The 26,413-nt window shown below is 43.1% G+C and overlaps 1 protein-coding gene across 5 annotated transcripts in view; it reads right to left on the bottom strand.

Annotated features, from left to right (window-relative positions):
* LOC128136278 (sorting nexin-18-like) overlaps nt 1–25,920 on the bottom strand; it is a 41,045-nt gene extending 15,125 nt beyond the window's left edge. For 3 of the 5 annotated variants that reach the window (XR_008233313.1, XR_008233312.1, XR_008233311.1), the window contains exons 1-2: nt 24,142–25,920; nt 3,525–3,715 (exon numbers count right to left, since the gene is read on the bottom strand). Coding sequence is in view for 2 of the 5 variants with exons in the window: in XM_052775539.1 (XP_052631499.1) it covers nt 3,435–3,715; nt 24,142–25,675 (1,815 nt within the window). In the remaining 3 variants the exon portion in view is untranslated. Of the gene's footprint in view, nt 1–3,317; nt 3,716–24,141 lie in introns of those variants that run through there. The other 2 variants (XM_052775539.1, XM_052775540.1) reach the window with 2 other exon arrangements.
* Nucleotides 25,921–26,413: the final 493 nt, after the last annotated feature.

Below are 26,413 nucleotides of genomic sequence, written 5' to 3'. Positions count from 1 at the left end.
AAGAGATATTGGCAGCATATGAAGGAGTTCAAGCTGCCTCAGAAGTGGTTGGTACTGAAGCACAGCTCCTCTTAGCACCCCGACTGCCAGTGCTGAGCTGGATGTTCAAAGGGAAAGTCTCCTCTACACATCATGCAACTGATGCCACGTGGAGTAAGTGGGCCGCACTGATCACACAACGAGCTCGCATAGGAAACCCCAGTCGCCCAGGAATTGTGGAAGTGATCACGGACTGGCCAGAAGGCAAAGATTTTGGAATGTCGCCAGAGGAGGAGGTGACACGGGCTGAAGAGGCCCCGCTGTATAATAAACTGCCAGAAAGTGAGAGGCAATATGCCCTGTTCACTGATGGGTCCTGTCGCATTGTGGGAAAACATCGGAGGTGGAAGGCTGCTGTATGGAGTCCTACACGACTAGTCGCAGAAACTGCTGAAGGAGAAGGTGAATCGAGTCAGTTTGCAGAGGTGAAAGCCATCCAGCTAGCGTTAGACATTGCTGAAAGAGAGAAGTGGCCAGTGCTCTATCTCTATACTGACTCATGGATGGTGGCAAATGCCCTGTGGGGGTGCCTACAGCAATGGAAGAAGAGCAACTGGCAGCGCAGAGGTAAACCCATCTGGGCGGCCGCACTGTGGCAAGATATTGCTGTTCGGATAGAGAAGCTAGTGGTAAAAGTACGTCACGTAGATGCTCATGTACCCAAGAGTCGGGCCACTGAAGAACATCAAAACAACCAGCAGGCAGATCAGGCTGCCAAGATTGAAGTGTCTCAGGTGGACCTGGACTGGCAACGTAGGGGTGAGCTATTTATGGCTCAGTGGGCCCATGATACCTCGGGCCATCAGGGAAGAGATGCAACATATAGATGGGCTTGTGATCGAGGGGTGGACTTGACCATGGACACTATTGCACAGGTTATCCATGAATGTGAAACGTGCTGCAATTAAGCAAGCCAAGCGGCTAAAACCCCTGTCGCATGGAGGGCGATGGCTGAAATATAAACAGGGGGAGGCCTGGCAGATTGACTATATCACACTCCCACGAACCCGCCAAGGCAAGTGCCATGTGCTTACAATGGTGGAAGCAACCACTGGATGGCTGGAAACATATCCTGTGTCCCACGCCACTGCCCAGAACACTATCCTGGGCCTTGAAGAGAAAGTTTTATGGCAACACGGCACCCCAGAAAGAATCAAGTCGGACAACGGGACTCACTTCCGAAACAACCTCATAGACACCTGGGCCAAAGAACATGGCATTGAGTGGGTATATCACATCCCTTATCACGCACTAGCCTCCGGAAAAATCAAATGATACAATGGACTGCTGAAAACTATATTGAGAGCAATGGGGGGTGGAAATTTCAAACATTGGGATACACATTTAACAAAAGCCACCTGGTTAGTTAACACTAGAGGATCCGCCAATCGGGCTGGCCCCACCCAACCAAGACTTCCACATACTGCAGAAGGGGATAAAGTCCCTGTAGTGCGCATGAGGAGTATGTTAGGAAAGACAGTCTGGGTTAGTCCCCCCTCAAGCAGAGACAAACCCATCCAAGGGGTTGTTTTTGCTCAGGGACCTGGGTACACCTGGTGGGTGATGCAGAAGGATGGGGAAGTTCGATGTGTACCTCAGGGAGATTTGGTTTTGGGAGAGAATAGCCAGTGAATTAGGCTGTATGATATTTAACTGCTAAATAACCTGCCAATGTATGTCATTACATCTATAGTGTCTATATGCCATATCAAGGGTATTACTGTAAGAATTACCCAAATGACTGAAGGATGGACTTTGAAACTGAGCCAAGTACAACAGTGATAGAACTTGAACTGGTGCCCAGCAATTTCCTCAAGATCAACCTCTTCGACCTGCAGGCCAAGGGTGTGGGTTGCACCAAATGTGCCGGCCACAAGTTCCAGAGGCAGCATACAACAACCTAACACCTCACACCATCTCTCTTATCCTGAAGAACTGTTACAACAGATGGAGCCCCAAAGTCATGGACTAAATAAAATTGATGGACACATTGGAGGGATAGCCCATCGACTAAGGGAATACTATTTGTGTGTGTGTGTGTGTGTATGGGGGGGGGTGTCCATATACATATATATATATATATAAAAAAGACAAGGAAAGTGGTAGTAGTTGATTGGAAAATGTAGGAATCTCTGCATGATGTAGATGGTATAGAATAAGGGGTGGATAATGTCCTGGGTTCAGCTGGGATAGAGTTAATTTTTACAGGAACCTGGGAGGTGGGGGGGCATAGCCGGGGCAGCTGACCTGAACTAGCCAAGGAGCTATTCCATACCATGTGACATCGTGCTCGGTATATAAATGGGGAGCGGGCCGGGGGGAGGACTCTCGACTTTCGGTGGGGGAAGTGGCGGAGCATCGGGTTCCGGGTGGTGAGCAGTTGCACTGTGCATCACTCGTTTTGTATATTCTTTCATTAGTATCGTTGTTGTTGTTGTAACCTTTTTTTTTGTGTTGTCCCAGTAAACTGCCCTTATCTCAACCCTTGAGGTTCCAGGTTTTTTTCTTTTCTCTCCTCCGATTCTCCTCCCTATCCCACCAGAGGGGGGCGGGAGGAGTGAGCGAGTGGCTGCGTGGTCCTTTGTTACCGGCTGGGCTGAAACCACGACACTGTTCCATAACCTGCAAGCAGTCATGTTCCAGTTCCCCTTTCTTGTCTACTGGCATTAAAGTGGCAGGATTCAAGGTTGAAGACATTTTTAAAATGACATCGCCCTGTTCAATCAACACCACCTGATATTGGGCTAACCTGCTAGGAGAGATCCAATGATGCCCCTTTTGTTCAAGCACAGTTATCACTGCATGGGGTACAAAAACTGTGATAGGCTGCCCCAAGGTTAATTTCTGGGCTTCCTTAACTAACACCACCACCACAGCTACAGCTCTTAAACATGCAGGCCATCCTTTGCTTACCTCGTCTAGCTGCTTGGAGAAGTAAGCTACCGGTCTTTTCCAGTCTCCCAGAGTTTGAGTCAGGACTCCCAATGCTACATGTTGCCTCTCATGCACATATAATGTAAAGGGTTTGCTTAAGTCCGGCAGACCCAGAGCAGGGGCTCTCATTAATTCAGTTTTAATGGAATCAAATCCTTTCCGACACTCTGGTGTCCATTCCAAAATTTCTCTAGGCCCCTTCATAGCCGCATATAATGGTTTGGCAATCAGGATAAAATTTGGTATCCAGAGTCTATGCCATCCAGCCATTCCCAAAAATCCTCATAGTTCTCTTTTAGATCGGGGGGGAGCTATCCAACAAATAGCTTCTTTCCTTTCCGCTCTTAGTTCTCTTTTTCCTTGAGATATCTTAAATCCTAAGTAAGTTACAGTGGTTTGTATCATTTGAGCCTTCTTCGGAGATACCTGATATCCAGCCAGTCCCCAAAAATTCAGCAAATCTATAGTTGCAGGTTTACATTCTTGTTCAGTCTTTGCCCCAAGTAGGATATCATCCACACACTGCAGCAAAGTAATGGAAGGATTCTTACCTTGCCAATTTTCCAATTCCTTGGCAAGTACATTACCAAACAATGTCGGGCTATTCTTGAATCCTTGTGGCAGCACGGTCCAGCAGAATTGTATTTTCCTCCCTGTGGTAGGACTTTCCCATTCAAAAGCAAATATCTTCTGGCTTTCTTCTTCCAAGGGGATACAAAGAAGGCATCTTTTAGGTCTAGCACTGTAAAATATACAACATTTTCGAGTATTGCTGACAACAAAGTATAAGGATTTGGGACAACTGGATGTACATCGACTGTAATTTTATTAATTTCTCTTAAGTCTTGTACCAACCGATACTCTTGAGTTCGAGGTTTCTTAACTGGTAAGATGGGTTTTTCATACTGACTGACATTCCCTCAACAGTCCATACTGCACAAAAGTATGAATTAACAGTTCTAAGCCCACCCTGGCCTCTAATTTCATAGGGTATTGTTTTTTTCTTACCAGTTGAGCTCCCGATTTTAATTCGACTTTTACCAGAGTAGCGTTCTTGGCTCATCCAGGTTTCTTGGAGGCCCATACCAGGGGTATTACAGCGTCCAAAATTTCCTCTGAAATTCCAATCCCCTGTTGTTTCTTTTTGGTCAGTAGACACAATTGAGCTCTCCATGCTGTCTCTTCAGGCACGTGTAACTGAATAGACTTCAGAAAATCTTAGTTGCGCTTTCAGTTTACACAATAGGTCTCGTCCCAATAATGGGAGGGGGCATTCTGGCATATATAAAAATTCATGAGTCAAAGTAGTATTTCCAACTGTACATTCCATAGGTTTTAAAAATGGCCTAAAAACTCATCTTCCCGTGACCCCAACAATTGGCATATACATTTTACTTAAAGGTCCCTTACAACTAGTTACTACCAAATGGGTTGCTCCACTATCTATCAGGAAGTCTATAACTTTGTTCCCCAGCTTTACAGGAACCAGGGGATCAGCTGGGGAAATCTTGATATTGTCCCCCAGTCCCCTTCACTCAGTATCAGATATCCCTAGCATAACTAGGTTAGTATTTGATTCCGGCTCCCCTTTTCCGAGTAATTTTTCTCTCTGTGGGCATTTATTTTTCCAGTGTCCTTCTTTTCTGCAAAAAGCACACTGATTAGGACCCAAAGGGGCACGATTCAGAGAGTTAATTCTCTGTCCTCATTCTACTCCGTTCCATCCAGTTCTTCCCTTACCTCTTCCTCTTCTTTGGTTCCCACTGGGGCCCTCAGCAACTGCCGCTGCCAACAACGAGGCTTGTAATTTTATTCCTTTTTGCTTTTCCCTAAATTTTTCCCTCTTTTCTCTCTCCTCTCTATTATTATAGACCTTGTATGCTATTTCTATCAACTGAGATATAGACATTCCTCCTGCTCCTGCTCCATTTACACGCTGCAGCTTCTTTCTAATATCAGGTGCAGATCGTCCTATAAACAGCATATTAAACATTTTCTTATTGGCTTCATCCTCTGGGTCTAAGTCAGTCCATCTGCTGGCAGCCTCGCATAACCTCTCATAAAAGGCTGAAGGGTCTTCTTCAGACTCTTGTCTCACTTCGTATAATTTTGACACATTTTTAGGTTTTGGGACTCCACATCGAACCCCATATAAAATCAGTTGTTGATATTGTTTCAACATAGTTTTCCCTCCAGCTCTGTTCGGGTCCCAGTCAGGTTCTGTCTTTGGCATATAGTCATCCATACTCCCTACATTTCTCCTTTCGCACTCCTCCCTTGCCTTTTCCAACACCATTCGCCTTTCTTCTATCATGAAGAAAGTATTCAACATAGCTTGTATATCCCCCAAATTTGGATTATGAGTCAACATAATAGTTTCTAATAGTTGATGCATTCCTTCTATATTCTCCTGATAAGACTCTACCGACTGTTTCCAATTCAATAAATCTGAAGTAGTAAATGGGACATGTACGAACACTGGTTGCCCCTCCATTCCTATTGCCTGTCTCAAGGGAGCTTGTATAACAGGACGCTGTCCCCTTGTTCTCCTGGAGACTGGACTAAAATGTTCTTCATTATCACCGTCATCTCTACCATTGCTACCACTACTACTATCATGTGATCTCCCTCTTTCAGTCCTTCTTTCTACATTCATCGAGTCCCCCTTCAAAACCAACATCTGCACATCCTCAGCCTCCCCACCGTCTTTAATACACTTCTCTCCACATTCCTTGTCTCCATTCTTTTTCTTTTTCTTTCTATTAACACTTTCTGCTAATACATACATCCCATCAGCATCTTCCATCAAGAATTTACATTTTTTACGAGTTTCATAATGATATCTCAGAACAAAAAACAAATCAACATATGCAACTTCATCCCACTTGTCCATTCTTCTACAGAACAACATCAATTGTAAATTAGTTTAATGATCCATTTTCTGGCCATTTTTCTCCACCATCCAATTCATACATCGGCCACCATTGTGCACAATAAGCTTTTAATTTATCTTTCTTTAGGGGATCCCCTCCAAACTTTTTCCAATTTTTCAAGATGCATCCTAAGGGAGTACACAGGGGTACTTTGTTAGAAGCAGCCGCACCCATATTATACTGATGTCCGACACCCTGTTGGACTAAGATTCCTCTATTTAAACTCTGTGGCAGGCCTTTTCCTGGCGCATCTTATGCAGAGCAATACCGAGCCACTCTGAAAGCAGCTAACCGATGTCCGACCCCTGTTGGACTAGGAATCACTTTTAAACTCTGCTGTGGGCCTTTCTGGGTGCGTCTTATGCAGGGCAAGTCTAGACTTATGCAGAAAAAAAAAAAGCAGCTACTCACCTCTGTAGTCCCTTGCCTCCTTTCAAATATCTCATATCAGCATTGCACCATTGCATTGCCAGTCGTCCATCCGCAGAGAGGAACCAGTGGATTCCCCAATCAAAAGGTCGGTGCATGCTGGAGTCCTTCCTGGTCCCATCTCCCATCCAGAACAGCAGGACAATCTGGGTAAGGCTTAAAATGGCTGTCCCATCTGGGTCGCCAGAAACTGTTGTCCCATAAGCGGGGTTCAGTACCCAGTGTGCAATGAGCCAATCTTACACACAGAGCCAAGATATTTGTTTATTTCATGTCTGCGCAGAGATGGGTGCCAGGTGGTGACTCCACAAAGCTGGCACACCACACCAAAGAACTGCAATGTATTTATTCTGTTACATGATCAGTAAAAACCTGCCTAAATTTACATTCATTGGTTAGTAGTCACCCTCTCATCTACTATTGGTCAGTTATATTTAAATTAGCATGCACGCTCCTTGCAGGTGGGGGGGGCAAGTTCTTCCAGCCTTGAATTGAGTCGGTGGTCACGATCTCCCCCTGCCACCTTTACCTTTCCCTTAGTTCATGCTTCTTCAGCAGTCATCCGGCCTTCCCAGTGCCTTCTGGGGCAGGATGTTTCCTTTTATCAGTCTTTAGTTCCCTCTCCAAGGGCATAGTCATTAGCAAAGCATGCATAGTTTATACAAAGTAATCAGGCTTGCATAGTGAAGCTATGGAGTACTGGTCCTCCTTAAAGGACAATGCATCATGTTTAACCCTGAATTGCACCACAGCTAGGCCGTAACTCAAACATATGACTACAGCTCCACACCTTCCCGGTCCCCACAGCCCACCGGCGTGGTGGCTAAAAGCTTGGCACCGGCTGCTACAGCTGATTTGACATCATCATCTTCAGCCTGGCCCAAAAAAACACCACCAAAAAATCTTTTCCACACACAGTAGTGCCAGCAGCAGGACTGTGCCAGAAGATCTGTATTTTCTCCTTCAAGGAATGAGGAATCTGTGAGGCAGGGCACAATCTGAAAAATATTTAATCCCCTCTTCTGTAAAAAGGATGCTTCTTTCAATAAAAAAAAAATGAGCTTAGCAAAAATTTTCTCTGCGTTCTGTTGGCATAGCAGGAATCCATGCAAGGCTGTGAAAAACTGAAATTTGGGACTTACTGGAAGCCAGATGGAGCTGGTTAAACAAACATGACAACTCTTCAGTTGTGATGTGGGAAACAGCTTTAGATGTTATTTCTAGAATGACCAAATGGGAGGAAAAATACTAAATTTACAGCATCAGCAGCTGAAAGCATAACTAAGTTCTGGAGCATATATAATCTTCAAATTATTTTACATCAATATAAAAAAATACATTACCAAACACTAAACCCCTCTAGACTAAACATATTATGCATTATGCATTTTTTGCCATTAAAAAAAAAAATTATAATTAGGGAAAGGAATCCAAGGGGAAAACTTGCAGCCATTAATACTACTCTCTTAATGCATATAGATTCATACTGGTCCTATACTGGAATTTCCTTTAAAACCTAGGCAGACTACAACTGGAGATCAGCAATGTATGACAAGAGCTTATACATATGCTTAAGAACAAACTTGCTTGTTTTTTTGAAGTGCCTCTAAATGAAGCGTTGAATTATTAGTGAAACAATTAACCTTAAAATAACTTTATTGAGGGAAAATTTTAGCTTATTTTAGGACAATCAAAGTGATGCCTTGAACAAAGGCGGGAGAAGGAAAATTTTACTGTATCGCTCTACTAACGAACTTTTGCTTGCTTGAATAACTTTGAAATTTTGGTATGTACTAATTAGATAAGAAAAACCTTGATCTTTGTCAATGGTATGTGCTGGAGGCACCAACAGACAGGAGGCCTCGGGCCTGATGTGCCTTGGGCCCTGATGATAAGCTTTGAGTTCTGCTGAGTTTTTGTAATTAAAACTTGCCAAGGCCAGTTAACTAGGAGAAAGAGATGACCCACACTGCGCATGACCAAAGGGTGAACCCTGTGTAAATGATAATATGAATATGTATGACTGGAATAATATAAATTTTGCTTGCTGTAGGTAACGGTGTGCACAATAGGTGGAGCGATCCCCCGTGCACCCAGCGCTGCAATAAAGAATGCCTGCTTTCTAAAACTCCAAAATCGAGTCTTAGAGAGTTTCTTTGACCGGCTTCTTCAGTAACAAAAGAACCTTCCCAAAGCACACATAAAAAAAGCCAATGTGCTTTATTTTAAAAAGCAAACGATCATTTGTTCTAAAATGTCATTTTTAATTTGTTCAATATCTACTGAAGTTTGCAAGACTTCATTTAGTAAATCTTAGAAAAAAGTGGTTTTAGTTTGCACAGCTTTGCAAACAGCATTACTAACAATAACGTACCACATTTCATCTCAAATTTTCTCAAAACACTTTTCCATAGCCTACAGCCCTTATATTTGAATCTACATGAGCAAAACTCTGAGCTGGAGCAGAGATTCATTGATGTCAAGGGTGCAATGATCCATGCAGGTTTCCAGTAGTCAAAGGGGGGAGGAGGACAGGGTGAGGGAAGAGGGGAGAAGAGAGCAGCCCCTTATGTGCATCCCTGCTTGAAAACAAGGGTCTCGCTCAGAGATGCCTGAGTGGAAGACAGGGCCGGTGGTAACCCCTATTGCTTCCCAGCCTGCAACTGCTAATCGGTCTCACCCCAGTACACCATGAACACCCTCCCTCCCTCCCCCATCCTCACTAATCTATTCATCACCCTCAGCACCTAATGCAGCACCTTCCGGCTCCTGCTGCCGCCCTTGCAGACTGTTGAGGCTGAGCAAGCCCCCTCTGGCCTAAGTACACCTGCAGAAGCATCTCCTGGTTTCAGAACTTAAAGACGTGAACATCAAGTATTGGTTTGGACAATCCAAAAAAGCAAGATGTATTTCAAAACAAAAGCAGAATTATGGCAGCCCTAGAAAAGGCTATGTCCTGGTTTCAGCTGGGATAGAGTTAACTGTCTTCCTAGTAGCTGGTACAGTGCTATGTTTTGAGTTCAGTATGAGAAGAATGTTGATAACACTGATGTTTTCAGTTGTTGCTCAGTAGTGTTTAGACTAAAGTCAAGGATTTTTCAGCTTCTCATGCCCAGCCAGCGAGAAAGCTGGAGGGGCACAAGAAGTTGGCACAGGACACAGCCAGGGCACCTGACCCAAACTGGCCAACGGTGTATTCCATACCATGTGACGTCCCATCCAGTATAGGAACGGGGAAGTGGGGGGCAGGGATTCGCCGCTCGGGGACTGGCTGGGTGTCGGTCAGCAGGTGGTGAGCAATTGCACTGCGCATCATTTGTACATTCCAATCCTTTCATTATTACTGTTGTCATTTTATTAGTGTTATCATTATCATTATTAGTTTCTTCTTTTCTGTTCTATTAAACCGTTCTTATCTCAACCCACGGGTTTTGCTTCTTTTCCCGATTTTCTCCCTCATCCCACTGGGTGGGGGGGAGTGAGTGAGCGGCTGCGTGGTGTTTAGTTGCTGGCTGGGGTTAAACCACGACAGGCTAACACACATTTTAGGGAAAAGAAACAGGAGTCACCTCCTAATGCATATTAGGCTCAAGGAAACAACCTGCTGAATATACATCTGGGATAAATATCCACCAATGCACTGTTCCCAGAGGGATGGAATACATAAAAAAATTCTTTTTTTTTTTTTTTTTTTTTTTTGTAGCTCCAGCTCTACAGATTCTGTAAAGCCTTGCCCATACATTTAAAGCTTCTGGTCCGATGAAAAGACCTTCTGTCAGGAGATCATGTTCCAGTGATCAGGACTAGCTTTCAAACAGCAAAGAGGGCCTGGATCAAAGACACTGCAAAAAGCTGTGCTACATCTTTTTCTGTTCTTAAAGGTGGGGAAAAGCAGATGTGAATGCTGTTTTTCATTGCCCAAAGACTGATGTTAAACAGACAGTGGTGCTCACTGAATGCTGCTAAGCGCTTAAGAGAAACTCGCAGGTTTCAGTGCTTGTTTTGAAGTATGAGATTAGACAACGCAAGATGAAATAAAACCACATTTAACAAGGGACATTTATAATAATGTGCTAGCAGCCAAGAAGACAGGGACAACATAAAATTCCTGCTAGAAATAAATACTTCCAAGTTGTGAAACACACAATACAAACAGCAACTTAAATAGGTGCTGAGGAGTTATCAGGAAAAAAAGAAGTGCATTGAGTCAGTAAGCTGGACATGCAAACATGAGGTTGCAATGAGGCAGGAAAATGCAAATACATTCAGGAAAATTAAATAAAAAAAATTCCTGAACCTGAGAGCACTCAGGTTTGGGTCAAGCAATATATTTTCCCATCACCTGCAGTTTTTTACACTAATAAATGCTTTGAGATTGTGGGAACAGTTAACTAAGGGTGGGTTTGAATCCGTACTTGAGCTTGTGCTTACTTCCCCTCACACACTATACATATGCATATATACATGTAAACCCATGCTGATGTATATGTGTCTCCAAGCTCTCCAATTGCATGGTATGATCAGCCTACCAGCAGCCAGCCCTACACTGGTTCTTCACGCTTAGCATACATGACATCAGCCCAAGTTACTGCCTGCAATGTAACCAGAAGGAAAAAGTTTCAGGGCTCAGCTCATGAAGACTGCAATCAAAACTGCTTTTCACTCAACTCCTTTGTCTCACTTGAAGCTAGGTCTCCCCCACACCTGCCAGCATGGGCAATCAGAAGCTGAAGAAGAGCAGTACCTGCTACGGGTGCACCATCTTCCCACTGCTCCATCTCCACCTCTCCCCAAAGTACCTGAACATCAGCTTTGGAGTTTTGCATACAGCAGTCAGGAGTGAAACTTCAGCTGTGTCTTTAGTTACTAATCCAAATAAAGACAAGCCTAGAGAAAGGGAATTCTTTAGGGCAGGAGCTCTTTTTTGCTCTTTATTTGTACAGTGTTTAGTACAGTGGACATCTGTTCCACATCTGGGCTTGCTTGATTCTTAAAAAACACAAGCAGTAATTAATGATACGCTTCATAACTGTATCACTCTTTTCTGAAAAACATCTAAGAAACTGCTGTAACAGCAAGGATTTAACTGCATACAGTAATATTGCATATGGGATGAAACACAAAGAAGCATCGGCTCAACATTGCTAGAATGCAGCACTAAGTATCTGTTGAAGTCAGGGAGGTCTGCAATTCATAGTCACTCTCAGGAACATGTATCATCCATTAAGTCACCAATATATCAATGTCTTCAGTATCTCAGTCCAAAATACTGAACTTAAAAACTCACCCAGCTTATAGGAGCCAACACATTAATTTTTTAGATCCTATATAATTGTAATGCCTTTATCACTGCAGTTATTCAAATATTTCTTTCACTTTAGTGATTAATTATGCTAAAACAAAGAAATTTATTTCACTAGTGAGATAACAGTTTACATGTATGTCAGTTATGATTAATACAACACTTTCAGCAAATACCCACGTTCTTGTTACTCTATACCTTGAGTTAAAGAATTATTGCAAAATAACTGCAAAGGGAATGAAAGACGACACAGGAGACAAAAAAGTTAGTCTTGTGGTTCTCCTTCATATATTACAAAGAACATTATTTTCTGAAATATATTTTTAACGGAGCTGGGGGAGGGAGGGAGGGAGAGTGAAGCAGTGAGCTGGGTGCCAGCCCAACAATATATGTAGCTCCCCACGTGACGGCTCTTTGCCTTTCCCCAGCTGGCTTCGTCACTGCCAGGAGGGAGGCGAGCACGGGCTGGCACACCACCAGGCCGCTGGTAGTGCTACAGGTGAGAAGCAGTAACTATGCCTTCAAAAGACTGATTAACAAATAAGAAGGGGGTGATAGTTTAAAGAAACAAGACTAAAACATGAGAAGTGTGGTATGTTTGCTATTCAAGGACTGTTTAGATTATGTGTACTCAAGGTAAAGCTTAGCTAGTTTAAGATTCTGCTTACAATAAAGGATGCTTCAAGACTCACAGACTTGCTAATTAAGGACAAGGAGGGGTTGGCAAGAGAAACAAAGACCCTGGTGTCCTCAGATGACCTATGACCATAAAAGGACAAAAGGAGTAGGGGTATTCTTCCCCAAAGGACCACCGAAGACCACCAGAGACCCCAGCGTAGGTGTAGAAGACTCTGGGATGATTGTTCAAGAGAAAAACGTCATGCTTGCTCAACATAATGAATATGCAATAGTTAGGCAGAACATACATATTAGATAGGCGTGGTGTTTTAACTGTAGTGTACAAATATGGACTGAAAACCTCAATACGTGTGCTCGATTTGTGGAAATCTTCCACCTTGCACCCTGCACAGAATAAAGCAATGTCTCCTCTCTAAACATACTTTGTGTGTTTCGGGAGTTACTTCCTGATCAGGTAACAATGGAAACGTGGCACCAGGCCACGAGCTGCTCCAAGCACAAATCCGTACTTATTCTATTTGTAAACCCTATTCGTAAATTATACTGAAAAAACCAACAGCCATAAAAATGGCAGAATGGAAAAGTTCTATTTTCCATAATGAAAGTTAGAAATATAAAAATAAAATATATCAAATTTGAACTACTTTAGTATTACGGGGGGGGTGTATAGATATGTGAAAATGGCTATAATGCTTTTAGAATCTACAGCCTAACAACAGTTAAAACCAGTGAAGTTTATTTTTTAGTATTTCATTGTCCATTGCTCAAACCCCCCCCCAGAATAAAATACTACTATCCTATAAATCTAGGCTCATAAATTACAGTACTCTGCTAACGTCTAGGTTAACATTGACTGCAGGATTATTAATGTTAGACAGAATTATTTGTTCTTCCAGTTACCCAGTCGCAAAGCTCATTGAAAGCTATCACCCAGAGATGCATTCTTCAGTTCAAAATGAAATCACCTTCTAATCTACACAGTTCAGAGATCACACAAAAATAAAACAGTCTTTGCTAGAGATTTCAGAAACTTGATTCATTTTAATCTTATCTGGTGGTTTTAACATCTACATTGATTTAATTAATATATAACCAATTAATGATGGTGTTAGAATGCAGTGTCAAATATCACTCAGTTTTAAAGAGCTACCAGTGTTAATGGACACAATACATGTCTAACTAACCTTTTTTCTTTTTTTTAAATAATGCCATATTTAAGACCTGATTAGACTCATTGTGCATACATCTGCAAGTTGGTGTACACATGCATAGGAAGAGCATACATGGCTAATTTATTTATGCAGATCTACAAGGACTGTAATCATACCTGTGCATGTTCAGAGTCTCCAAAATGTTCATGCTACTGAAAAATATTTAAATTATCACATTGGTAATGTGCATTTCAGCTCTAGAGTCCCCCAGAGGAATCTACAAATTTTGGTCTGCAGCACCTCCAGTATGAATGTTTCACTGGGCCACGTTACACCACACTGCTATGCAAGCAACAAGCCATAGTTTGCCCTTGAAATAATTGATAATAGGAGGTGAGAGCAAGATGGCAAAATAAATGAAATAAACACTACAGAATTACCTGTCTATTGCACCTACTGCCATGCATAACCCCATTAACAAAACAAAAAAAGCCCATACTGCTAGGTAACCGCATGTAAAAATTGTGCAAAATCGGATGGAAGTTTTCCATTCAAATCTTGAATGCAGTGACTTTAAAACTAACGTATCTTCAGATGTATTGTACGCAGACAGTGTTTTCAGCAACCAACCAACCTTATTCCAGCCACTACAGCATGTTTAAACTGTGTTCATGAGTAGTTCTGACTTAAAGGTACCTACAGTGATGTCAGAAAGGAGGCCTGTCAAGAATAATTTGATTTTAAAATCCAGCTAAATTGTGTATATTACTGTTCATTATCACAAACATAGCATTTCGCACCACAGCCTGAGGCAAACACTAGGTAATGCTGGTTTTGCCCAATTCTAAGACAGTCTGTGCTTTTCAGCACTCATATGTACCATTTAAGTTTTTCTTGGGTATGGCTTCAGCTGACGCTGCAGACTGGGGGTACAGAAAGGAACGAAACTTAAACTAGGCTGGTTGCTAGAAATGCAGTACATTTGCCCCTTGAAAAGCTAATCATGCTTTTCAGGGTGGACACTTGAAAGTTTAAGCAATCACAATTTGCGGAAGTACCGAGATGAAACCTTTCAGTGATTTTAAGTACTTCTTACTAGCTTACATCTAAAAGTGGAACCAAACAGGCTTTTAAGATAAATCTCTGTTTTTCCAGAGTTTAAGTTGGTCTATTACAGTGTAATCATCGTAGGTTCTGAACACTAATTTCTCCCATTTAGGATGTTAAGAACAGGCACTTTTCTGTCAGAATGATGCTATAGACTCTTAACAGCTTTTGTAAATGCCCTGTTCATAATGCCGACTTCAAGACAACAACCTAAATCAGAAATGATGCCATGCACATGTGATATAAATTAATCTTCAGTAAAACTAGCACATGAGCAGAAATGTCTCCTCTGGATCTGTAGAAGATGAATATAAGTCGCAGCCAAAATGACTGTAAGCATCATTATAGTAACTTCTTCAAAATTTTCTTGAGATTCATGGGATGTGGGTGGACAGGAGAAGGCAAGTAAGAACACATATCGATATCCATATACCATTATCAAGAGAAGCAAGTATAAATGCAGGTTCCACCTACTCATACAACCCTACTTTATTGGGGTGCTATGAAAGACCTGCTTTTGGATGTTGTTCTCTGTAAGGCTGAAGGGAAGCAAAAAGCAAGCACAATTTAAGGTGTTTGCTTGTCCATTATCATCTGCTTAGCTCCACTAATGTCCTAAGATGAGCAAATACAACATGCATAGACACTTTACATAAATTCGTATGAAAAGAGTCAAGATCCAAATGAAATGCAGATACCGCTCCACTTTTTCCCTATAGTGTCCTTTAAATGTTCTCTCTCAGAAATCTGAATGCTGCAGTATCTCTGTAAGGACAAAAAGTAGACTCCTTGCTGCAGTAAAAAATATGCAAGGTAAACCATCATTAATGTAACCAATTAAAATATATTATATAATTCAAAAGCAGAACATGTGAACATTATAATAATATAATGCTATATTCATATTATATATAAGAAATGCTATATATCATTATATGTTAATTTAAAATTGTAAATACAAACATTTTATTAAATTATTAATATAGTACATATTATAATATATAGACATTATTATAGTATTATAAAGGCAGAAGATAATTGTTTGCATTTTTAGTAGGAAGGGATCTACCCCTTTGAGTTTGACTTATATAAAACTGTGAGCAACTTGAAAATGTAGTGTCATTATCATGATATTTGAGAAAATGGATCTTTCTTCAGTATACTGCCAGTTAGCTGGCATAGCTATTCATGCATATAATGATTCAAAATGGTAAGTCTGAAAAAAATAGAATAGCAAATTGCTTTTTACCATGGGACAAAAAAGCAATGTAGCATGAATCATAGCATGACTCTGCTTTTCACAGTTATGAAAGAATGGCATGTAGGCATAAAGAGGGTAGTTCAGTTCATCATGATTACAGAAGTTGTCCATCCGTGATGTGTACCTACCTAAAACAAAGGCTGAAACCATCTCTTCTCCCTGCTCTGCTACAAGAACACTGACAAGACCTGAATAGATTGTTTAAATGTATCTATTCTGTTACCAATTTCATGAGACATTCACTCCAAAATGCACTTTTCACTAGTTTTTTGGTTTTTGTTTTTGTTTTTTTTTAATTTAAATTTTCATGGCCTTCATGAAAGATATAAACAAGCTTGTGTAGAAAGTGTTTGCCATTTGTTTGCTCTAGTTTGCTGATAAAACTAATGTTTTAGGGGCTAAGCCAAATGTGATTTCATTTTTTTTTTATTAGAATTTCAAATTCTGTGCTATTTGAACCAGGCAATTTAAAATAAGTAAGTTACCAGCTGGATAAGTTTATACAGTCTGCACACATTAACTTGGCATTTTAACTGTTCAAACAAAGTCTAACAATGAAGTCATGGAAAGATGCTGGAAAGGCTGAAACATGTCCTTGTTTCAAAAGTGACTTGCAAAATAGAAAAATCGGCCAGCTTGCTTGTTTTTAATAATGTGCTTACAAAGACTTGGAAGAGCTCTGGGAGCTGCTTTCTGTTTTCAGTCTACCAATTCTTGTCTTCCCTGTTTGGATAGAAGTCCTTTTAACAAGACCTGGAGTTCTCTCAGCTGCAAGAGAGAACCATCTCACCATCTAGATTATTCATAAGCTTCAAGCTGAAAAGATATTACATAGTCTTTGAAATAAAATTACTTCCTCTTTCTACAAAATAATTTTTACTTCTTCAATATCTACACTGTCCTGCTACTCTCTAGCTATCCACAAGGTTTTCCCAGTAGACAGGGCCTTAATGCCTGAGGAGAGCAAGTACCCATAAGAGCACAAGAGCTGACAATGTACTTACTGCCTTTGGTCAAATCTATGGGTGTGAGCTCTGATCAAAACTTCTCCAGCCTGTTGGGACTAAATGGGCAGTCTGGATAGACTTTCTGTTGTGCAGTAATGCATGCAGTCTTTCCCATGGGAGGAACAGTTATACTCTTAGTCTGCTACCAGTTGTTTTTGAAAAAAATCACTGGGATTTTATCAGCTATGAAACATCCCTCCATCATCAAATTTGTATGACATCAGGCTAACAGGTTCCAAAAGGTAACAGGAAAGAGAAACACATCATGACTGCATGAATCTTGCTCCTTTAGAAAGGTAAAGTAAGAAGAGATGGGGTAGGGAGATTGTTTTGGGTTTGTGTGGCGAGGTTTTAGTAGTGGGGGAGGGGGCTACAGGGGTGGCTCCTGTGAGAAGCTGCTAGAAGCTTCCCTGGCTCCAAGTCAGACCCGCATCTGGCCAAGGCTGACCCAATCAGCAACAGTGGTAGCGCCTCTGTGATAAGAGATTTAAGAAGGGGAACCTGCAGCGGAGAGGGGAGTGGGATGTGAGAGAAACATCTATGCAGACACCAAGGTCAGTGAAGAAGGAGGGGGAGGAGGGGCGCCAGAGGAGGCGATGCCCCTGCAGCCCGTGGTCAGATGGCAGGCTGTCCCCCTGCAGCCCATGGAGGTCCACGGTGGAGCAGATATCCACCTGCAGTCCATGGAGGACCCCACACCAGAGCAGGTGGATGCCCCCAAAGAAGGCCATGACTCCATGGGAAAGCCCACGCTGGAACAGCCTGTGCCTGAAGGACTGCAGCCCATGGAAAGGACCCACGCTGGAGCAGCTCCTGAAGAACTGCAGCCCATGGGAAGGACTCACGCCGGAGAAGTTCATGGAGAACTGTCTCCTGTGGGAGGGACCCCACGCTGGAGCAGGGGAAGAGTGAGGAGTCCGCCCCATGAGGTGGAACGAGCGGCAGAGACAATGAGTGATGAACTGACTGCAACCCCCATTTGATTTGATTTGTAGTAAATTAAATTGATTTTGTTTCTTCCCCAAGTTGAGCCTGTCTTTTGCCCGTGACCATAATTGGTGAGTGATCCCTCCCTGTCCTTGTCTCAACCCATGAGCTTTTCTTTATATTTTCTCCTCCTCATCCCACGGGGGAGGGGGAGGAAGGAGCGAGCAGCCTCGTGGTGCTTTGTTGCCGGCTGGGCTTAAACGACGACAGAGAGGAAAAGAGAAAAACCAAACATATTTAAGAAGACCCATGCATCTTTTAGGTAGACAGGATATAGAAGTCAATTTTTTTTTCCTTGTTTAATCTTCTTCAAGTAAGGCCATTGCTCAATTTTAGTCTTGCTCACTGTTGTCCTCTGTGTGATTTACACACACCAAGAAAGCTATAATTTTATACAGTTTCTAGAGTCTTTCGTATTTTAGCCATCTAAAAGTCTCAGTTTCCTTCTGTTAACGCGGAAGTCACGGACACTGCACACAATCAATATGATCAAGCAGATGCCACTTTATTGCCAAGATAGCTCGGTTTATATGTTCATTCTAGTTACTGTTCACGCATAAGCAAATTAGAGATTGGTTAGCATGAGCTGTCCACGCGCCTAGTTACACCTAGTGATTGGTTATAACAACACTGCACACGCGTATAAACATAAGGCATAATTGGTTGTATTAACTAAAACATATGAAACTTGTCTCAGTCTAATTGGTCAAGATAAGCTGCCAAATTGAGGTTCTTTGTGCCAAGTTCCCTTTATTGTGGAATGCACACCTGTGTTCTTCTAATTGGTATCTTTCTTTTTTTGTCTTCTTGTTTATTCTGTTCAAGGCCTTCTAAAGGCGTCTGGAATGCTCTTACTACCGTTAGCTAAATATGTGTCCACAAGCAAAGCGTCCTTGAAGCCTGCTGCCTACAAAACATCCTTGGCTCACAAATTGATCAATTCTATCGAGTCTGGATTGTTCACTACATGCCCATTACTTTCCAAGTATCCCACATCCTTCAGGTTACTGGGAGGTAATACTGCGTGATTCAGCAGCAAGCAGACAACACTACATCATTGCTGTAACAGCAATGGGGAAGCTGAGAGGGCAAAAAATACAAGTCGTCCTAGAGCAATCCATCCTTTTTCATCAAAGTCCTTAAACAGATGAAATGTAGGTACCCATCTCTTTTTACTGTTGTGAGGGTCATCTGACTAGGATTACATGCCTAGCTCTTAAAGACAGTAAAGTTACCCGAGTTGAACCCCATGCAAAGTGTATGTATCTGAGGGATGGGGGGGGATGGGGGGGGGGGAGGAAGCGGATAAAGGAAAAATAGGGACAGAAAAAACACATCTACATGACAACAAATTTAAGAGGCTAGAAAGCAAGCAAGAGAGAAGAGCACTGCTTTTAAATTGTGATATAAAATTTTAGGTGTGAATTTTGACCAGTCTGATTTATTTATGAACACACATACCCCTCCTCCCCCCCCCCCCAAAAAAAAATTCACTGAAATTGTTATAGAGAGCTCCAGGTTTCATTGCTGTTTAGGGTTTTTCGATGCTTGAAATTTTGATGCATTCCCAGCTGGAATGTTTTTTTTTGCCTATAATTTTGTAAGATATTCTAAAAACACTCCCAGCACATTCTTTAAACATTCTTTAGACATTTCCAGAATTAAGTCTTAGAAATAAGACCATTTGCCTTATTTTACTTTTCACAAATAGTGATCAAGAAGCAAAAGGATCATTTAGATATTTTTTTAAATAATTCTTTTAAATCTTGGCATGCAGAGGAAATGGAATTGCTGCCTACATCTTAGAAAACATTTAGGCCACTTTCTCAAATCTGTTTTGCAAAAATCATAACCAAAAGTTTATCGAGCGTTAACATCATAATATTAAGAGAAAGAAAAATCTGGAAAGCACAGATGAAACAGCAAGTTAGTCAGTATTTCTTCCACTTTCAGGAATCACAAGAGGCCAATTCCTCAAACAAGACTTGAATGAAAGAAACCCCAAACCCCATAACTTCCCTACTCTCACTAAGCAAATATCAAGACAAGATAGCCAGACCAGCATGAGCTACAGTACTAGCATACACTATCTCAAATTCTCACATGTGCATAAGTTTTCTGAACCTGAACTTGCATGGGCCTGCAGTGAGCATTTATGTTGAAGATTATGTAAGTCGGAAGATCTCATCAGTTGAGTGAAGCTCTAGCAATTAATATTTAGGAATTATTTTGCCAAGAATGCCTAGGGAATTTCCACAAGTAGACCTTAAAAACACAGAAAAGAAGGCATTATCCATTACAAATGAAGATGGGAGGCTGCTTTTCTTCTCAAAATTAAAGTAACTGAAACTAGCATTTCTTGAAAGATACACCAGTTCTGAAAAAGAAATGACAGAAGTGCAGCTTAATTTTCAAGCCTACTAAACCAGAAGTTGGTCCTCAACTGGCATGTGGGAGTTCAAATCCTTCCTGTCTCTTCTGGAGCAGGAACTTCAACTCTTCCTTCCCTCACAGAAAATTCCTTAAACACTGGGTGCACAAGATGAAGGAGAGGAATCTTTTAAAATCTCCTATTGAAGTTATTGCCATTTCATAAAACACTTACAATATTAATAAGATAATAAGCAGTTTGAAAATATTCCCACAGTCCATTGGTCCACGTTTTACACAAATGACCAAAATGACAATCCTTTTCTGCATACTTCAGATCATGTATGATGTCCTCAACACAGGAAGCAGAAAGACCTGGACCCCAGAGCAATTAAAAGCACAACGGTTAACACATTTTCCTGCTGATACACAGACAAAGCAATAGCAGGGCTTACATGGCTTTGGTTCATAATTCTAGGAGAAAAGATAAAGCCTGAATGGAGGGAAATTTTTGTCTCTGGCTCAGAGATTCTCTGGCCTTTTTGCAGAAGAAAAGTTGCAGAAATTATTCAAAAACCCCAGACGTGCAGACTTCTCAGTCCATACCACAAAACACACTTCCAAATCACATTAAGCAGCTGTTCAACTATTTGCAGTAGAGCAAACCCATAACAGGACAAAGCAGTCTAATATTCTACCCACAGATATGGGTATGTTTTGGGCATAGCAGCCTTTATTTTTTGGTCCTTCTTAGGTCTAGGGTAATATAGAAATGGAGTCTAGAAAAGGCTTCATTTTTTATCCCAAGTGGACAATACATTTGCACTATGTAGAAGAAAAACGGAGAAGTACTCCTAACTTCAGAGTTCATCTTTTTAAAGTCATGGCCATGTAAGCAATATGTCAATCAGCCTGCTGTTTCTACCACTTCTAAGGGCACTTTGGGGTCATTTTACTGCATGAAGAAGTTGTACGCTAGAAAATAAAACACTGAAAGAAAGATGCATCAACTCTATTTTTCAGATGATATATTATCACCAACCGATTTTTGTTTGGTCTATACAGACAATAATTCTCAAATACTGACAACTATCCCAGTTAGTAAATTTAAAAGAAAGCTCTTATGTTGTAAGAACACCAAACAGTTCATATTTTCATCTGAAGTTTACAATTTGGAACTGTAAAGTTATACCTTGTAACAAGTAACTCTTAAAAGTAATAAAACAGCAATATACTGGGGGTAAAAACCATCTTCCCCTCAGTTTTCTTCCAGTTTGCCTATTTTGTAAAGGGAACGACAACAACAAACACATAACTCGGCTCTAACCCTATTCCTAAGATGAACATGGACACTCAAGAGACCAATATCTCAAGCCCATGCTATTTTCTGATGGCAAGTATGTACCAGGGATAATATTGTGTTGAAGGCAGTGTTAGCCCAGAGGTGCTGGAGCATTAACACCTGCATGCAGACCGGCTGTATGTTTTTCCAACCAGTTCCAGGACAGTGTTCTGGCACAAAATCAGCTCTACATACATCATGCTCATGCACTGCTCTAGTGGAAACTCATTTAGATAAACTTTCCCTGGTTCAGCATGGTAAACCTAACCAATAAGTGCAAATTTAAACAGAACTATAAAGGAAACAGAGACACGCAAGTTGAAGGAAATATGGGTTGAGTCAAGCACGTATCTTATTATTCCCAATCCTCTCCTCAAAGTAAAGTCTCCAAAAATACTACAATGAAGAACTCTATATAGTCTTAAAGCTTGAGGATATAGTATTTAAATAGTATATATCATCTGCTGATTTATTCCACCTAATAAAAAAATCTTTCCCTTTGTTTTTTTCCAGAATCTTACAAATAATCCTATTATTAGTTGACAACTCACTTCAAAATCCTCTACTCTGAAACACGAGGCATTACTAAGGTCATCCTTCTCTCCAAATTTTAAATACTTTAAAGTTGTTCTCAGAACACAATGCCACAGCAAACAGAACTCCTCCTCTAAGGTTAGATTGCACACTTCCCTTTTCTCTTCAGAATAATATTGATCGTTTAAGTTTCCACTCACAATTTTCAAGATTTGACAGGAGAAGGGAAATCTGACTTTGATGCATGTAATTTTAATGAAAAGCTTACTTTTTAAAATAACAAATTGTGCACTTTGTACCAACTCTGCCTCCTCAGTTTTTCCCAGCAATAATGCATACCTCCCAAAGGCCTACCTTTTTGATCTGTTGAAAAAACTCTTTTACTGTAAAACTCAAGGTACTGTTCCAGATGTAAAAACCTTGGAAATGTCACGTAAGGGCATAAAAGACCACGGGTGACAATTCAAGCTCTGCCTCTTGGGGTGCAGAACACCACTTATTAATCTCCAAAATAATTTTCAATAAAGAAGCTCACGCATTTTCTCAGATAACTGTTACACACACCCATTTCTGTACAACATATGTGATGTTTTCTTGGTCTCTTTTACAGCTCTAATCCCCACACATCCCTGATCATATATAACAGCAAAAAGAATGAATGATGGGTATCCTGGTTTTGGCTGGAATAAAGTTAATTTTCTTCTTAGTAGCTGGTATAGTGCTGTGTTTTGGATTTAGGATGAGAATAATGTTGATAACACACTGATGGTTTAGTTGTTGCTAAGCAGTGTTTATACTAAGTTGAGGACTTTTCAGCTTTTCATACTGCCCTGCCAGCGGAGGCTGGGACTGCACAAGAAACTGGGAGGGGACACAGCCAGGACAGCTGACCCAAACGAGCCAAAGGGGTATTCCATACCATATTACTTCATGCCCAGTATATAAACTAGGGGGAGTTGGCCGGGGGGCACCACGGCACAGGGATTGACTGGGCATCAGTCAGCAGGTGGTGAGCAATTTTATTGTGCATCACTTGGTTTTATATATTCTATTATTATTATTATCCCTTTCTTTTCTGTCCTATTAAACTGTCTTTATCTCAACCCACAAGTTTTACTTCTCCCCCCCCCATTCTCTCCCCTATCCCACTGGGGCGGGGGGGGGAGAGTGAGCGAGCAGCTGTGTGGTGCTTAGTTGCTGGCTGGGGTTAAACCACGACATAGGCTAGTCTTCTCACAATGGTGAAGAATATGTGAATAGTATTAACTTCACAGCCAGGCAATCATCTACACATATATAGTGCTACAAACTTCTATTTATCTGAACAAGTGTCACTAGTTATATAGTAGAGGATTCTTTCATTTTTGGAGTTTCTTTCTCTGATGGATCACAAAGCACCATACAAACAGCAACCTGAACCTCAGAAGCATGTTTCAGCTAGAAAGATGACGAAAGGATAACAGGTGAGCAACATCTTTTTATGATAATAAGGGCAAAGGATGAACAACTCCAACTAAGAACATCGTGGCAGACCATCATCCTTACAAAGGCACCAAGAGAGTTTAATGCATGGCCGAACTGACAAACCCCAGCAGCTTTAAACATCTCATCTGAATGTCTGACACTGCAAAACACACACACCACCATGCACGCCTCAAACAAGGTGGTCAATTGGAGTATCTCCATCTTCAGATTACTTCATATTTATTATCTGCTGGATCAGAGATTTAAGATACCTAACATACATCAAAGAGTAATAGATGTTTTCATACCACTTGATCTCCAGGGTTTGTAAACAAGCCCGTTAATCCTTAATGTATCAGCAGTATAGGCAGATGTGGTTTCTTTCAGAGATATACAGCCAAACACAGTAACCTCTGACCAATAAAATTCCCAACAACATCTAGACCTTTGGCACAGAATGAAAATTGTCACTGATGTGTTTTTTGTATTTTTAGCAACAGATTACCTGAGCAAACACTGAAAGATTTAACCCAAGGCCAGCAAGCCAGATGCAGAGTAAATTCAGACCTTTGTCTCTATATCTGCGTGCACACCACTGATACATAAAACTTCATAGTTTCAGAAAACACATAAGGGTGTTACCTTTCTGGACGTGGACGATGTCTGGAAAGTTGGCCAAATGCCCCTGATACAGTGCTAACAAATCCATCATAGCATCTAGGTCCTGCCGGGGCTGATCTGCAAAGAGGTCCCCGATGGCATCATAGGCTTCTGCAGTGAAGGCTATGGCTTGGTTGAGGCCAGCCGAAAAGGCCTGCTGGTCCAGCTCAAACGCCTGACTGAGGCACTTAAAGGAGTGCCCCACCTTCTGGTATTCCTTCTTGAAACCAGTGACTTGTTTGCGGGCAAACTCGTTGGCCGTGTGATTAAGCTGCAGGGTGCTCTCATCCATCTTCTTTGTGAAGGCTTTGAAGCCATCCACCTGGCTTTCCACCTCCTGCAAGTCCAGGCCTGCCCCAGGGCCAGTGGGGACACTGATGGTCAGGAAAAAGTTGGCACCCACCATCTCGTCCTTCTCAGCCTTGCGCTTGCCTTGTTTCCAGGCCTTCTCATCTGTGCTGGGACAGGTGAGGAAGTGCTGGAAGGCATCGCACTGAGCCAGCACAGGGTGGCTGCACATGTGGTCCATCCACCAGGCCAGGCCTTTGCGACGTTTGGAGATGAAGTCCTCCTCAAAGCGTCCGGTGGCCTGCTTCTCCGGCAAGTGGGGCACAGAGATGACAGGGAACTTCTCAGCCAGGCGCCCATAGAGCCAGTCAAAGTGCTTGTAGCGGCGGTGCACCTGCTGCCTGGTGTGGCTGGGCACCAGCTTGTAGGCGATGTAGCTCTTCATGCCCTTGAACTTGGTCTGCTTGGTGGGGTCCTCGATAGAGCACTGGAAGGGGTAGGGGTTCTCCTGCCACTCGGGGCCCCAGGGGCCCAGCACCACACACAACTTGTCCCCATCCTTTACAAAGCCTGATGCCTCACCCAGCACAAAGGCCTCCCCGCCAGACTTGACAAAGGTGGAGAAGCGGTTGAGGTTGCGGCTCACTGTGGCTGAGCTCTTGGCGCCGCTGCCAGGCGGGTGCAGGTGGCCTGCCATATGGCCACCACGGGAGCTCAGGGACAACTCGGACCGCGTAGACAGGCAGTAGTGGCCAGAGGCCCAGCTGCCTGCTGCCTCGTAGTTGGGGTAGGAGCTGCCCAGAGCACCTGGCTCATCGGCCACCGTGGAGCTTTCATCCCAGTCATCGTCCCAGTCGTCATCGCTGCCCTGGCTGGGCTGGTAGGACCTGCCGTAGGGCGCCAGCGGGAAGGGATACCCGGCGGCGGGGGACAGCGAGAAGGGCTCGGGCGCCGCCGCCGGCTTGAAGACGGCGGGGGGCGGCAGCAGCTCGAAGCCACCGGCGGGGAGGTTGGCGTAGCGGGCGGGCGGCGGCTCGGCGGCCGGGACGCGGATCACCTGCACGTAAGAGGCCGGGAAGAGGCCGCGGTCGCCGTTGCTGTTGACCCCCTCCAGCCAGCCCTCGATGTCCTGCTCGCTGCAGAGGCTCAGCACCTCGTGCTCTCGCAGCGATATCTCCCCCGGGTTCTCCGACCTGAAGTCGTACAGCGCCCGGGCCCGCAGCGCCATGGCCCCACTGCCCAACCGCCCCCCGGGGGCTCCCCGCCGCCGCGGTGCCACCGCCCCTCACCGCACTGCGCCGGCAGGGCTGCGGCAGGAGAGCGCCGCGGCTGCTCCCTGTCTCCGCGTCCCGCCGGCGGGGACGCTGCGGCGGCTGGCTTCCCCGGCTTCTCTGCGCTGCGGCGCGGCTAGCTCTGAGTCCCAGCTTCACCCCGCCGGGGGAGGCAGGGCGAGGGGGCCAGGCCGTCGACTGTCCCACGTCGCCAGTTTTGCTAATCCAGAGCCGAGAGGCAGGGCGGAAGAGCCGAACGCAGAGCGGCCACCCCCGTCGATGGGCTCGGCTCGGCTCGGCCCGGCCCGCCCCCTGACGTCCGACCGGCCGCGGGGTGGGCGCCAAACCGCCAATGTGCCCCTGCTCACCCTCCCTCTCCGCGGCCTCTGCCCTCACTCGAGAAAGGCACCCCGGCCTCGCGGCCAGAACAATAACACGGTTATAATCTGGTAGCGTTTCCAAACTGCCGTGTTTTGAGTGTTTTATACCACGTTTTACAGGTTATAATACTTGCAAGTTCAGCCTCTTTAAATCTGTCGATTACATTTTCATAAGTCTATAAGATTTCCATGATTCAAACGCATGATGATTACTTCTGACCCCCCTCAAAGACGTTTCAGCACTTCTCCAGGTTTGGCAAAGAAGCTTGTTTGTCTTCTTGGATGCTTTGTTTTCTTTTCAGGGTTTCCATGTTG

Source organism: Harpia harpyja, chromosome W (genome assembly GCF_026419915.1).
Source record: "Harpia harpyja isolate bHarHar1 chromosome W, bHarHar1 primary haplotype, whole genome shotgun sequence".
Classification (NCBI taxonomy): Eukaryota; Metazoa; Chordata; class Aves; order Accipitriformes; family Accipitridae; genus Harpia; species Harpia harpyja.
This window is presented reverse-complemented; position numbering and strand designations above follow the sequence as displayed.